The sequence below is a fragment of the Euprymna scolopes genome, chromosome 8, assembly GCF_053919585.1.
Source record: "Euprymna scolopes isolate OS-2025 chromosome 8, ASM5391958v1, whole genome shotgun sequence".
NCBI classification, from domain to species: Eukaryota; Metazoa; Mollusca; class Cephalopoda; order Sepiida; family Sepiolidae; genus Euprymna; species Euprymna scolopes.
Genome location: NC_136489.1, coordinates 117,275,827 through 117,290,221, shown reverse-complemented (window position 1 = coordinate 117,290,221; position 14,395 = coordinate 117,275,827). Strand labels below are relative to the sequence as shown.

The following is a 14,395-nucleotide window of genomic DNA, read 5'->3' as shown; positions in this document are numbered from 1 at the left end:
GTTTGAACTTGAATTTAGAATTTAGTGATAAAATTTGTTATTTTTTTCATATTTTTAAACAGACTTTGTTCAAAAAGTTAAAGTATATTTTTCTTTTAAACGTTTTATTAAAACTTTCATTTTTGCTGGTTTTATTAAAAAAAAAATAAAGACTCAAAATAAATTTTACAGGTAGTAATGTGCTTTAAAATCGCTGGTAAAAAAAATAATTTTCTCTCTTTCCATTTGAGCTGGTCGTGTTCAACTTTTGTGGCCCTCATGACGATACAAATCGACTTCTATGGCTCTAAAGAGACTCTGAGTTTGACATGCCTGACCTAAAGCATCCCTCTTGGATTAATTTTGAGCGAACATTAAAGAATATGCTTTCCTATTTGGAAGTTAAGAAAATTGGTTCTGCCCATATGCATATAAAAATCAAAACGAGATTGTCCTCTTTCAGGCATGTCTTTCAAAGACGTTTCGTCACTGCTTCTTCACAGCATGATTTTTACAAGGCATTACCACAATTTCATCAGATGCTTTCTAAAACCTAAAAGGCTTTGCTTGGAGTTTATATTTCCTAATATGAAATGAAAAATTTAAACTGGCATTAACCCGAATTCTGGCTTAACCGGTTTCCTCTGAGGGAGGAAGTTTCATGAGAGTATGAAATTCACATAAAGCAGTTCCCAGTTGCATGTGCATCCCCATTGGGAGAGATAATGATGTTAAGTTTCTGCAACTTTTGCAGAGAAGTGTCGACTTCCTCCTACATTACCTGGTATTCTCAAATTGGTTATCCATCTGGTATTTCAAAATTGGTCACCCATCTGATACTGACTAGGCTCAGTGTTGCTTAACTTCAGTGATCTGGTGAGAACTGGTGTATTAACGTGATTATGCTGCATATATTCAGAATATATTATGCCGTATTTATTCACAATTCTTAATAACAGTCAGCTCAGTCCATTTCAAACAATTCACAAAAGAATGGGGTTTTGAACATCACGCATCATCACCTAAGTTTCCGCAGTCGAATGACTTAACAAAACTTTGTGTCCAGGCAGTGAAATCTGCATTCAAGAAAACTGCCTCAAGTCGTTGTGATTTGAACTCCCCTAGGTCATACCATTCCATTGCCAGGTAAATTTCTGTACCGAAGGAAGCAAGCTAGGAATATCCCAGTCAAATTCATCAACCAAAAACACCAACAAGGAAAAGATGATGACACGACTGTATCAGAGGCAAACAAATCAGAAGAAGAACAACATAAAAAGTATCTGCCCAAACTGCACATAGGACAACCTGTGTGTATTTTAATTAAAGACGCAGGCCACTGGTCTCCTACACTTGTCACACAATTGAGCCGAGAACCAAGGTCATACATAGTACAGACCCTTTCTAGAAAAATTCTCTGTCAAAATTGACAGCACTTTATGGTAGACTGGAACTTGGCACCACATCAAGACTTGAGGTACACCCAACTGAAGCTCCTCAGGAGCCTACCAAAAACTGTACACTCAGAAAAAAGCAGCAGTCAACTCTTAAATAAGCACCCCTGAGAATACCAGATGCAGACACCTACAACAACAATGCAACAGATCAAACCACCAGATGTATTATCAGACTACCCAAAAGATTTAGAGATGGAACAATCATAAATTGACGTTTTTGTTTTGTTTTGTCATTTTCTAAAATTTTCTTTGGCGCTTCTACAGAATTGGGACGAAATTTTGTAGTCGATAAATGGAGTTTTCAGATAAAAAACAATGGTTTCAACTGACTTTTTTTTGTTAATTCTAATAAGTTACAATGATAGCTTCCAAATTATGTAGTCAGAATTACCTGAATATTACTGAATTATTAAACAAAACAACTTTAATTGTATTAGCAGGTGGAAAATTGCCGCCATCTTGTTTGAATCTAAACGAAAATTACCTCCCTTTTGAACTTTCCTGTGTTTTACGATCATTTTCTTCAAATTCTATTTTTTCTTTTCTTTAATAAGTAATTTTCTACCTTATCGATTTTCGTAATTTTTTTGATATAATCATCTTAAAAATATGTAGATACTATTGCTTTCATTTGAAATTCAATATTACGATTTCCGAAATCTTATGCCAATAGTGTAGAAGCGCCTTTTCTTTTTCTTCTCTTTTCATTTCGTCATTTAAAAGAAGAAGGATGTAATAGTATGTTACTATTACCTCCCCTTAGATAACTCTCCAAAAAAAAAGGAGTTCTAAAAAGAAACCCTTGCCTTTGGAACTATAGTAAAAATAAAAAATAAAAAAAAGAGGTAGCCATCATGGCTGCTTTCACTGTAACATGCATTTTTTGTTCTTCCTTCCTAAACAACACATAATATTTCACCCTCCCTATGTTAAGAACGGCTTTTTAAAATCTTGCAAGTTTGAATTATTTACAATTATTTCCCTTGTCCTTCAGACTATTTACATAGTGGTGTTGAGTGATCTCTAATTGTCGTTTATCCATAAAATTTGATTTTATTTTTTAAAATAAAACGGCCTGATCAATTTTTTTAGTTTTTAGTGTATGATATTTTCTTTCTGTACACCATTAAAGAGTTTTCTTTATTTTGATTTTGTATGGAGAGGGGGACAGGAGTTATAGAGTTGCACCTAAAAATAAACATAAAATGAATTAAAATATCATATTTAAGCGTATTTTATGATGGGGCGATACTGAGAGGGGGAGGGCATTACTATATATTGGGTATAATAGATTAATCAATAGAGGATTGGCTCCATAATAATGAATATGAAATCTGCATAAATTACAATATAGTATTTAGGCAGCATATTTTATGATTAAGCAACGCCATGCAACTTGCTAGTATACATATATAAAATTGACCTTGTCTCTGCATGTGCAGAACAGTCTCTATTAAACTACTTTCTCAATTTTTCGTCTGCAGACTTGAAACTTGATATATAGAGGATTTGGAACTGTGGAACAAATTAATTTGGTTTTTAACCGGTAAAAATAGCTGCTAAGGGGTAAAAATTGAAAAAACAATTGAACTTGACAGGAGTAAGTTGACAAAACCTGTTACTTGTACGCCTATGCAAACATACATTTAATTATTTCCACAGTCAAACAACGTCACAATTCACAAAAGCCATGACACCCAACAAACCAGAAGTTTAGGACTCGAGTTTCGCCCTCATTTGGGCTCATCAGTTAGACATTTCTGAATTTGGGATTTGAAACCCAAGCCTCTTGCATGCAAGACGAGTACTCTGCCACAGGAGCAAATGCACCACACACAAGAAAGTCTATTAACTAATGCAGATCAAGCAAACCGAAGCGAAATCTGACTCTGGAATGGACCTACTTCATCTCGAACAAGGGATTTGGTCATCCAGCCAGACAATGATACATTAAAGTCGCTTTATTTTTAATATTTTCGGTGCTTATCTACAGTTGGGCCTATAAAAATTTTTTTTTGTCAAGAAAAATATTTATGATGTATGTACCTGCCACTGCACGAAAATGTTATATTCCAAAAATCACATAAATCGATCAAGTAGTTTCTTTTTATTTAAGAAAATCAAGTATTATGACACATTTTCTCGGAGAATTACTTGACGCCATCTTCCATTTCGAATGATACGCTGCTAGCAACACCTCTTGGCAATGTCAGAAATGTAGGATCAACAAAGGCAGACAATCGACTTTTCACTCTCTAGAAAAATTCCTTTAAAATTAACACATGTAAAGGTTTTCAGGGACGCTGAAAACGAAAATAATGTTTACAATTACAGCAAACGAGTAGTTTCCAAGATCTGAAGAAATGTTAGTTTCCAAAAAGTGGGGGATCAGTTTTCTATAATAAGTCAGCATATAATGAGCACCCACTTTATGGCAACCTGTTTTGGTGCGGGGGGGGGGGGCAACGTACAACGAACACAATTTTACGTAAAATGAGCACCCACATGTTGACCCCCACCTCTTCCCAACAAAAAGTCTGTTACAATCGACGTTGAAAAAAAAAAATAGCAAAACCCTGTAAAGGTGTTAATGTTGAAGCGCTAAATGTTTTGTTTTCGATTTTAGCTAATGGTACCTAAGACATTTTTTTTTGTTAACTCATTTAGGTATATTTGAAAGGTAGTTTTTAAAATTCTTTTTCATGAGTCGAGTTGCTCCTATAATTACTGGAATGATAGAGATTTTCTTAAGATCCCAGTTTTTTGTTGTTGTTTTTTTAGAATGGACACTCATGCATAACATATACAATAAAAAGTATTCATGTAATATTTATATAATGCTCCATACAATACACAGTGATGTCATGTTATGCATGGGTGTTCATTAATTCAAAATGAAATGATAATATCACCAGCTTATCACGTGTAAGTACACGAGGAAAAATCAACCCATACAAATATACAACAACAATCATATGAAAATATGGCGACAAAAAGATGATAGAAGATTGTATTTATTTGCTTCCCCACTGAGCAATTTAGGCACAAGGCCGTTTTTTAATGTGGGGAGGAAAAAACAGCTCCCCCAAGGGGGCACTCTGGCAGTGTCCAAAATTAGCAATTGTCTGATATGAAGGGTTTCCCCCACATTGACCAAACTAATTGACTTAAAAAGCAATTATCCGATATGAAGGGTTGCCTCCACATTGACCAGAACTGATTACTTCCTTTTCCGTTCCTGGCCCGAAGGCCAAGAACAGCCTCTGTGCCTTTAAGATGAAGGCGATAGAGTAACTCAGCCAAAACATAGCAGATATATAAATTTCAATACTGAGGACAGATAAAAACAATACAAAATAATAATTCCGCGTCCCCAAAATCCAGACAAATATTAAGTTTTATGTGTATTTATTTACAAATAATATTTTCCCATTTCAGATGTACTATATTTTTATTGTTTTTATCTGGAAACATTCGATCCGTTGAGTCAGTCATTGAATTTGGGTTAGATTGCTTGAATCAGAAAAACAATCAGTTTGCAAAGCCAGTCACATTTTTTTTTTTTGTCTCTCTGCTTTAACGATTGACTATTTTATTACAATTGATTGCTAATTTTAATAAAATAATAGACTACTCGTGACCCGTTGGATCAGTATGTTATATTAGCTATGGAATTAATGTATGAGCATGACACTTCTGACGTAAAGAAAATAGTTTTTGTGACATAACAGAAACATTTCTTTGAAAGTATATTAAAATGAAAAAAGAACATAAATAGATTTCTATGAGTCGTTCTGTTTATAATTGTTTATTTTTGAAAAAAAAAACTTACAGCCATTGAATTATAAGTGGTTTGCCATACTTATAGGTAAAAATGTGCACTGAACAGATACCGTAATACTTCAAGTTAAATTCAAATTTTGATATATCTTTTTTAAATGAAATTGTTAGTTGAAAGTACAGAATAGTTAAAAACACTCTCCCCATGTTAAGAATGGCTTTTTAAATAGAAAATGAAAATAAAATGTAACTTTTTTTCATTTATTTTAAACAAACATTCATGACCCTTTGGATCAAATATTTAATTTATGTTAATAATAAGGTCAATAAAACTAATTAAGACAATGTGGAAATGAAAGATGTAAAAATAAAAAAAGTAGAATGTATTAACAATTGTTTATTTGGATAATTTAAACACACAAAAAAAAAAAAACAATTGGGACGCTGAAAACGTACACAGTAAACAATATGTTTTATTGTGCTGATTATTTATTTGTAAAAAAAAAAAAGAAACATTTTCGGGTTTTTTTATTTATGTTGGTAGTGTAGAAGAAAATGTATGAATGTTTTTAGGAAAGGTGTATTAAAAAATGGAGAATAAATTTTAAAAAAAAGGAAGAACTTGGGTAAATCGCCGTTGTAAAATGCTCTTATAGTTGTCAGCGGGGGATTTATTTGTAAGAAAATTGCGACAGTATAGCTGTAATACAGAATAGTTGCAAAACATCCCCACCTTTCCCATGTTAAATAATAATTTCTAAATAATAATGCTAATATTTCAGTCCGCAGGTAAATTCTGCAAAATTAGCGATTTGTGTTTATTTGTTTACGCTGTTATAGGTTTATGTTTATGTACACATGCGCTACCGGAAGTCGTAAACCGGATGTGTGGTTACAACACTCATTACAAATATATATATATATATATATATATATATATATATATATATATATATATATATGATGATGATGAAAATAATATTCCAATGTGATGGTAAAATTATTTATATATGTAAATAATTTTGTTTTTTTCCATTTTATTTTTTTCTGTATATATATATATATATATATATATATATATATATAGATATGGAAATGTATAAAAAAAAAAGATATGGAAAGTATAAAAGTTTATAACCTTTCTTTATTCGTTTTCAATTGATGAAATGCAGGAATACAAAATGATATTATGAAAAAAATTTTAAAACTTGATATATATGTATATATATATATATATTAGTGATGGGACAATTCCAATATTTCTCCCGATTCCGATACAATTACCGATTTCGTACTAAATTCTCAATTCCAATACAATTATCGATTCCGATTCTATATAAATCTCCAAATATTTAACTATAGAGTTGTTACTTTTCCTGATTTCTGTAAAAAAACACATGTCAAATGTGCAGATATTTTCTTAAACATAAAATTACACTTGTGGAGGATGATCTATTGATTTTTTGGCTTTACTGATATTTTAAAATCAATAAATATTTATTATTTAATCATTATTACCAGCAATGGAAGATTTTGCTTCAAACAAAATCAAATAAAAAAGGACAATTAAAAGAATCGTTTTGGCATCAGAAAATAGGCACCAATTTTTTGGATTCCGATACCGATTCCGATGCCCACAAATTTGTCAATTTTTCTGATCCCCGATTCCGAATAATCATCCCAACACTAATATATATATATATTTATCTTGTTACCTAGCACCTCTCTTTTTCTTTTGATGAGAAGCATTAGGCTTCGAGATGCCTGGCATAAAGAGCATTCATAACCCTATACACTATTATATTCCCTTGTTTCAAATTGATTAATGAATCTATATAAAACACTATATATTTTTCCATGATCAATATATTTTCCTATTATATATATATATATATATATATATATATATATATATATATATATATATATATATATAATCATTGATGTCCATTGATCACGTCTGATTTTAGTACTGTGCTCTGATGTTGGGTGGTGTAATTGTTCTTTGTACTGGACTTGTTTCTCCCGCCACGACCAACGGACTTTATCTTTGCCTCTCTTGAGGCCACTAGTGATGATTTGGTGCTTCCACAGGTCATGCTGGTCAGCAAGTCCCTCCCAGATTCTATAATCTATGGCGACTCCTTCATATCTCTTGTACATGAATCTTTGAATTGAAGCTGAGAGCGACCCCTTTTTCTCTTGTTGGTTATCAGTTTTTTGTAGAGGAGGGCTTTTGGGATCCTGCATCTGGCGGACATGTCTAAGCCAGCGTACAGTGGGCACATCCGCACACTCAAGGACCTCAGTGTTAGTGATGAGGTCTGACTATTTGACACCCAGGATTCTCCTTGGGTTTCGCATGTGAAAGGTGTGGAGTACTTTTCCTGATGTGCATACAGTGTCGAGGACTAGCTGCCATACAACAGCATGCTTAGGATGCAAACCACTATCTTAGTACTGATTGTTAATTTTCTGTTCTCACACACTCTGGGGGCAAGTCTGATGAATGTATCCTTCCGTCCCATATTAAAACTGTATGTTATAGTTAACCCCAGATACGTGAACACTTTTCACAGCTTGTTGGTAGTTATTGATGGTGATTGTAGAGGGGAGGTCAGTGTCCTGCCTTATAAAGTTGTGCTTCGTCAAACTGATGGTCAGTCGAAAGTCATCACAGGCCTTAGAGAAGTGGTCCATTAGGTGCTGAAGGTCTAACTCTTGCGGGCAGCCAGTTTAGCATTGTCTGCGAATAGCAGGTTGTGAATGAGGACTTTGCGGATCCTGATTTTGACCCTCAGTCTGGCAATGTTATAAAGTGTGAAAGTAGATCCTCTCTGTGGAATCACCAAAGGCCTGGTTGAGCATGATGCCAAAATAGATGCCAAAAAGGGTTGGAACAAGAACACAGCCCTGCTTCATGCCTCTCCTCATGTCAAAAGATGATAATGGTGCTCCATCAAACTAAACAACACCCTTCATGCCCATGTGAAATGATTGATGACTCTCATGAGCCTCCCTAGACATCCAATTCTGTCCAGAACGTTGAACAGGGTGTCTCTATTTACAAGGTCGAGAGTCTTGATGAAGTTGATGAATGCTTGTGTAGGAGCTGCTTTTACTCCCTACATTTGTTTTGGAGCTATCGGAGAGTATAGATCATGTCAACTGTGGAACGTTTGGCCCTGACACCACACTATGACTCTGGATACACCCTATCAGCAAGCTGCTAGAATCATTTCAGGACTAGATGGGCAAAGAGCTTTTTAATGATGTCCAACAGCAAGATTTTTCTGCAATGGTCGCCTTTGTTTTTGCAGAGAGTAACGATATTGCAGTTTCTCATATCTTGTGATACTTCACCCGCTTTCCAACACTGGCAGAGCAGTTCATGGAGGTGCTGAAGGAGTAGACCCTTCCTGGTTCTGTGGTTCTGATCATTTCAGCTAGGATGCTGTTCAGGCCTGGCACCTTGTTGCTGGCCTTCGTGAGCTCATCGAATGTTCGCAGCTCATCCAGCTCCTCTATGACAGGAAAGGGCTGGGTGGACTCTAGCGTGGCATCTGAGATAGTACTCTCCCTGCTGTAGAAGTTAGTGTAGTGCTCCACTCATCTACCCATATGCTTGTTTCTGCCGATGATAGACTCCCCATTGATTGACTTAAGTGGAGCTGTCTTGCTGTATGTGGGACTAAGTGTCTTCTTTCATGCTATTGTACATACCCCTGATGTCAGTGACCTGTTGAATATCCCAACATTATATATATATACATACACTCGTGAGCAAAAAAAAAAATGGAGCAAACAAATTTTATACAGTTTATTGCACTAAAAGCTATATTGAACAAAGAACAATTGAACAAGGCAACTTAAATGAGACTAATAACACAGAACAAGACATTTACTTAAATAAATGCTTAGAATGGAATCGCATTCCTTTTTGATTTCTTCAAAAGATCAGTCCTTTTAGACATGTTCTCAACCAAAGTGGAACACTGTGAAGAGGAGATGCTATTCCATTGCTTTGCACAGCTTCCCACAGTTTGTAATTGTTCAAAAAGGTTCTTCCATCCAAAGCATGAGATATTATGGACCAAATATTCTCGATTGAGTTTAAATCAGGTCTTTGACCTGGCCAAAATATCACATTAATTGAATTATCAGAAAACCATTTTTTGTGACTTTAGCAGTGTGTGCAGGGGCATTATCGTGTTAAAAAATAATGTTCTGAGATATTCCCAGCTTCTGGATACTTGGTAACAGCCCTGTTTCTAATATTCGAATATATTCCTTTGCATTGATTGACTTCTCACATCTAATAAGTTCCCTAACTCCTGCTGCAGTAAAAGTTCCCCATACCATTATCCCTCCATTCCCATGTTTAACTGTCGTTTTTATGCAACTTGGTGAAAATATTTCTCCAGTTCTTCGATTGCACCATTTGGGAGCATTGGGAGTACTAATAACAAGACAAAATCTTGATTCATCTGACCAGAAAACATTCCTGAACCAGTCTGTATCTTTCTTGCCATAATACGAGAAAAATCTCTTTCTATCATTGATTCTTAGATAAAAATGGCTTCTTTGCACACCTTTTAAAAGAAAATCCCATTTCTTTCATTCGTCTATTGTATATCTAGAAAGAGAATTTCTAGCTCCTGTTTTGAATTCTTTGCTATGGTCAACATAAGTTTTCTTTCAATCCTTCAAAACAGTTAATTCAAGCCTGTGGTCAACCTAGGGCGATCAGATCCAGATTCCCTTTTTACGAAGCATTCGACTTCGAACCTTTGATCAATTCGCTTCACTACAGAAAGAGATGTTTTCACTGTTTCTTTTCTTAAAATATAAAAAAAACTTGCTTGTAAGTCATTTTGGATTGCCTTAATCCTGCAATTTGTTTTTTTATATCCTCGTCAAGATGCGATCTTACCATTTTTAGGATCAATTTTTCCAAGTATTATTATATGCTATAATAATAATGATCTGCAAAATAGAAATTTTCAGTTAAAATTAACAAAAATTCATGGAAAAATATTGAAAAATCGATTTCTTCCTTCTTTCACTCTTGGGCACTTTTTTTTCGGGGGGGGGGTTACTCATGAATGTAATTACAGTAATTACAAGAGATTAATTGACTTACAAGAAAAAGAATCTTCCAATGAAGGACTTGAGACTAAAAGTTTGTTTTTCTTCCATATAGTTTTATGCTCTTGTTCTTCCAAGATTGTATATATATTTATATATTGAACCACATTTTAATCACCCACATCACTCCCCCTCTAGCCTCAACCCCATTCTAGTTATATAGCTTCCTGCTTTTTTGTTTTTTCCTTCATCTGTTATGTTTCGTATTTCATCTATTCTCCCTTTATTTCATTTTACATTTCCATTCTAATGTATCCCAAGTTAGATGTCACATTTCCCTATATCTGCAAACTAGCCTCTTTCTCCTCTTCTGATGAGAAGCATTAGGCTTCGAAATGCCTAGGTATACAGAACGTTTTTAACTCCTCTTTCTATATGATGTTATTTCTTTATTGAACCCAGAAATAAATTCATGTATACCTATATTTGTTTTATTTTATCTTAAATATATATATATGTGTGTGCGTGTGTATATATATGTGTGTGTGTGTGTGTGTGTATATATATATGTGCATATGATATATGTATATATATATGTGTGTATATGTATATATATATATGTATATGTATTATGTATATGTGTGTGTGTGTGTGTGTGTGTGTGTGTGTGTGTGTGTGTGTGTGTGTGTGTGTGTGTGTGTGTGTGTGTGTGTGTGTGTGTGTGTGTGTGTGTGTCCAAGCAAAACAATTTTGACTTTGGTGAGAAATGGGCGTCAGAATTGCAGTTATGAAGAAAGTGCTGAACGATCTTCACTATACACCATGCAAGAGTCCACAGACGCCAAGAAACTCTTTAACAAGGTCCAACAACCAGTTTGGACCAGGGGTGGTCTGGTTCTTCTCAGAACCAGTTGTATATGTACAGCACTGAAAGATGACTAGTTTTCAGTCTCTATAAAGTCTTGTGCATCATGAAGACCAAGTTCCTTCAAAGTGTAATGGTCTTTAGGTCTGTTTCCAGCAAAAGCTATGCCATGCCATCTTCACACCTTAAAAATTCCACTGTTGTCAAGCACTGGGTAGAGAGGGTGGCTGTGTTCAGGTTATACATATGGTAACGGAACTCAGCTTCATGTCACATCTCCCAAAAAATCTAGAAGCAGTTTGAAAACTTCAACAACTTCATTAATTCCAATACGTATCCCCACCCCACAACTTAACTGATTCGAACTCCATATATTATTATATGTAGGGTACAATTGAGAAAGGCACCAACCGTACCAACTGTGTATTAAGAACAAGTTGATTGTCAGGATTAAACTGATGTTCAAGCATCTCTTGAAAGACAGCCTGAAGGCAGTTTTCAAGTCTAACAGAAATTATCAGGTGCGTTTTAACACTCGAAAGTTTAAGATCATTCACTGATAGAGCTTCGAATGAGCTATATTCAGTTAAAGCTCCTCTAAGAGTTAAGCTTTGAATATTAAACACATTTATTTACAACCGAAAATTATTGGACAAAATTTTTAATCATTTTTATTTCCTTTCCCAAAAGGTTCTATTACTATTTATAAACTTTATACAAAAAATACAATTAATATTTCAAGCTAATTTTTTTAATTAGATTTAAATATTAATTGTATTTATTGAGTAAAATTATATTTTACTTATTTTTTTTTTTATCCTTTCCAATTCGTCTCAAATGCCCTGCATATACGTTTTCAGCATTAAAGTTTGATGGGATTTAAATTTGTGCCATATTAATGTACATGTACACTATGTAGTAATGTTTATTTTTGTTTTGTTTTTTGTTTTTGTTTTTTTGGGGGGGGTTTTGCTTTGTATTTCTTTTTTGTGCGGGCACTTTTTTTTGTTAATATCTGGTTACTGTTAAGAGTTACTCTATATCATTTATCTGAAATAATTTTCAATCAGTAGAAAAAATATAAAACTAAGGATATCTCCAGAAAGTTGTTGAAATGTCTCTTCCTATAGCACTTAACCAGTGGTGCTTTAGGTGTGTCAGAAACTGACCTTACGAATGTGTGAAATATTATATTCGGTTTATTGGAAAGAGCATAAAGTTTCACATTGACCCTGCAAATATCGTAAAAATAGAATCAATAGAAAAATTTTGATAGATTTTTAAATTTAAAAAATTGGAAAATACTTAACTCGTAAAATTCAATTGATTTCATTAGTGTTTTTAAAAAAATAATATTTCTATTACTTTTTATACAACTTTAATAGTGTCGTTTGGAAGTATAATCCATAAAGAAAATAAACAACCCACTTTTAAAAGAGAAATTACGAGTTTTTTTTAATATTTTATTTGCAGTTTTATGTTAGGGGTGTCAAAAATTCCCCCAAAATTCTGATACACCTAGTGGTGCTTGTGCCCAACTGGTTAATCTCTCTCTCTCTCTCTCTCTCTCTCGCGCACACACACACACACAGAGAGAGAGAGAGAGAGAGAGAGAGAGAGAGAGAGAGAGAGAGAGAGAGAGAGAGAGAGAGAAAACCTGCTTGTTTGAAACTTGAGGGTGCCAAGTTCGAATCCAGCTTGTTCAATAGAAACACTTTTATCAAACCTATACTTGACCTTGTGTCTAACCTCCTGAAAGGAGGAAAATAAAATGATACTTAACCGGTTCACCTTTCATCCTCTCTGTCATGGGCCATAGGTGGTAAGTAGCGCCAGCCCTGTCTCCACTCCCTCGGCCTCTTTAAGCAAGGATATTTGCTTCAATGGTTTGTTTTTCATTTCTCCCTGTCTAAAACAACCTCTCCAGTCACAAAATTGGTCTTCAAATAAACTGAAGGTCAACCTGTTTATTATTAAGATAATTTATGCACCAGTAACTTGAACTGCAGATAAAAGTCATAATAAAAAATAAAAGAATGAAGTAAACATATTGTAATTGCTTTTTTTTTCATTTAAAGTAAACAGGTATCACATATAAATTAAATTAAAAATAAAATGAGTTGAAATGTATACTATTTGGGGAGAAAAGAAGAAAATCTTTATTTTTTATTTTTTTATTTATTTTTAGAAATGTACAAAATATATTGCTATGGCCTATATGAATGCCAGGCTTGATAGAGATCCTACTGGAAATTAGAATTTATGCTATTTTAATTCATAGCTCGTGTATTAAACATGTATTCCAAACAAATCTTTAGGTTTATAATGCTTTTAGGGCACACCCTAAGAAAATAAACTATCCAATACAAGCCTCTGAAATGACAAACACAACAACTTCATAAAAGGTAACAGAGAAAAGGTTTATTAATGAGAATGTAATATGTTTCTTGTCAAAAGCTGGACTCTGGCTACCTGGTGGTGTCGCGGTAGTTATTCCCCGTGGAATCGTCGAAACCGTTAGAAATCACCGAGGTGGAAAGAGAGAAGAAAAGGGAGGTCCGTTCTGTTTGGTGTCTTTCTCAGTAAGAACGAGTTCTTCCAACCGGATGCTGGCCGATTTTCTTTGGGGATAGGAAGGATCAATGCACCGTACCCCTGATTGGTCAATATGTGGCCAAATAGCACAGAGGAGAGGCATTGATTCGAGGAAGAAAAAAGTCCCATTTGTTTCTGCTACAAATCCTTCATTAAAACGAAAATACAGTTAACACATTTATTTACTGTTGACAATTATGAAAGAGAAGCAACATGCATTATACAAAACAATAAAAGATATTTAGTTCTAGTTATTTTAAGATAGCAATATTGTTTATCGGAAGCAGATAGATTTTCCATTTTATGGAAGCCCCACCAAAGAGGTCAGACAGTGACTGATTCGTAATACTCTTTGATCCCTTTCAGGCACAATCAAGTGGAAACGCTCAGATCCATTGCACCATCAGAATCAGTTTTTGAGTCTTTTTTTTTTTTGTAATCATACAAGAGTATTTATGTGTATTGACCACAAGTGACCAATATGTTGTTCATTACATAACAGATGAGCCTAATAGAAATTATTAGATGCATTTTAACACTCGAATGTGTTGCAATCTAAACTTGCTACAATCTCAGGCAGGAGTTAGTTCTTGCGGCTCGAGATTTAAAATCCATTTTCTCCCTGGCTTGT

At 34.2% G+C, this 14,395-nt stretch overlaps 1 protein-coding gene across 4 annotated transcripts in view; it reads right to left on the bottom strand.

Annotated features, from left to right (window-relative positions):
* Window positions 1-14,395, bottom strand: part of LOC145283723 (ribonuclease H2 subunit A-like) — a 180,187-nt gene that overhangs the window by 46,712 nt on the left and 119,080 nt on the right. Inside the window, exon 1 of one of the 4 annotated variants that reach the window (XM_080132770.1) lies at window positions 12,961-13,080. The exons of 2 other annotated variants lie outside the window; for them this stretch is intronic. In XM_080132770.1, coding sequence (XP_079988896.1) covers window positions 12,961-12,979 — 19 coding nt within the window. In that variant the 5' untranslated portion in view covers window positions 12,980-13,080. Of the gene's footprint in view, window positions 1-12,952; window positions 13,081-14,395 lie in introns of those variants that run through there. One more of the 4 variants, XM_080132772.1, reaches the window with a different exon arrangement.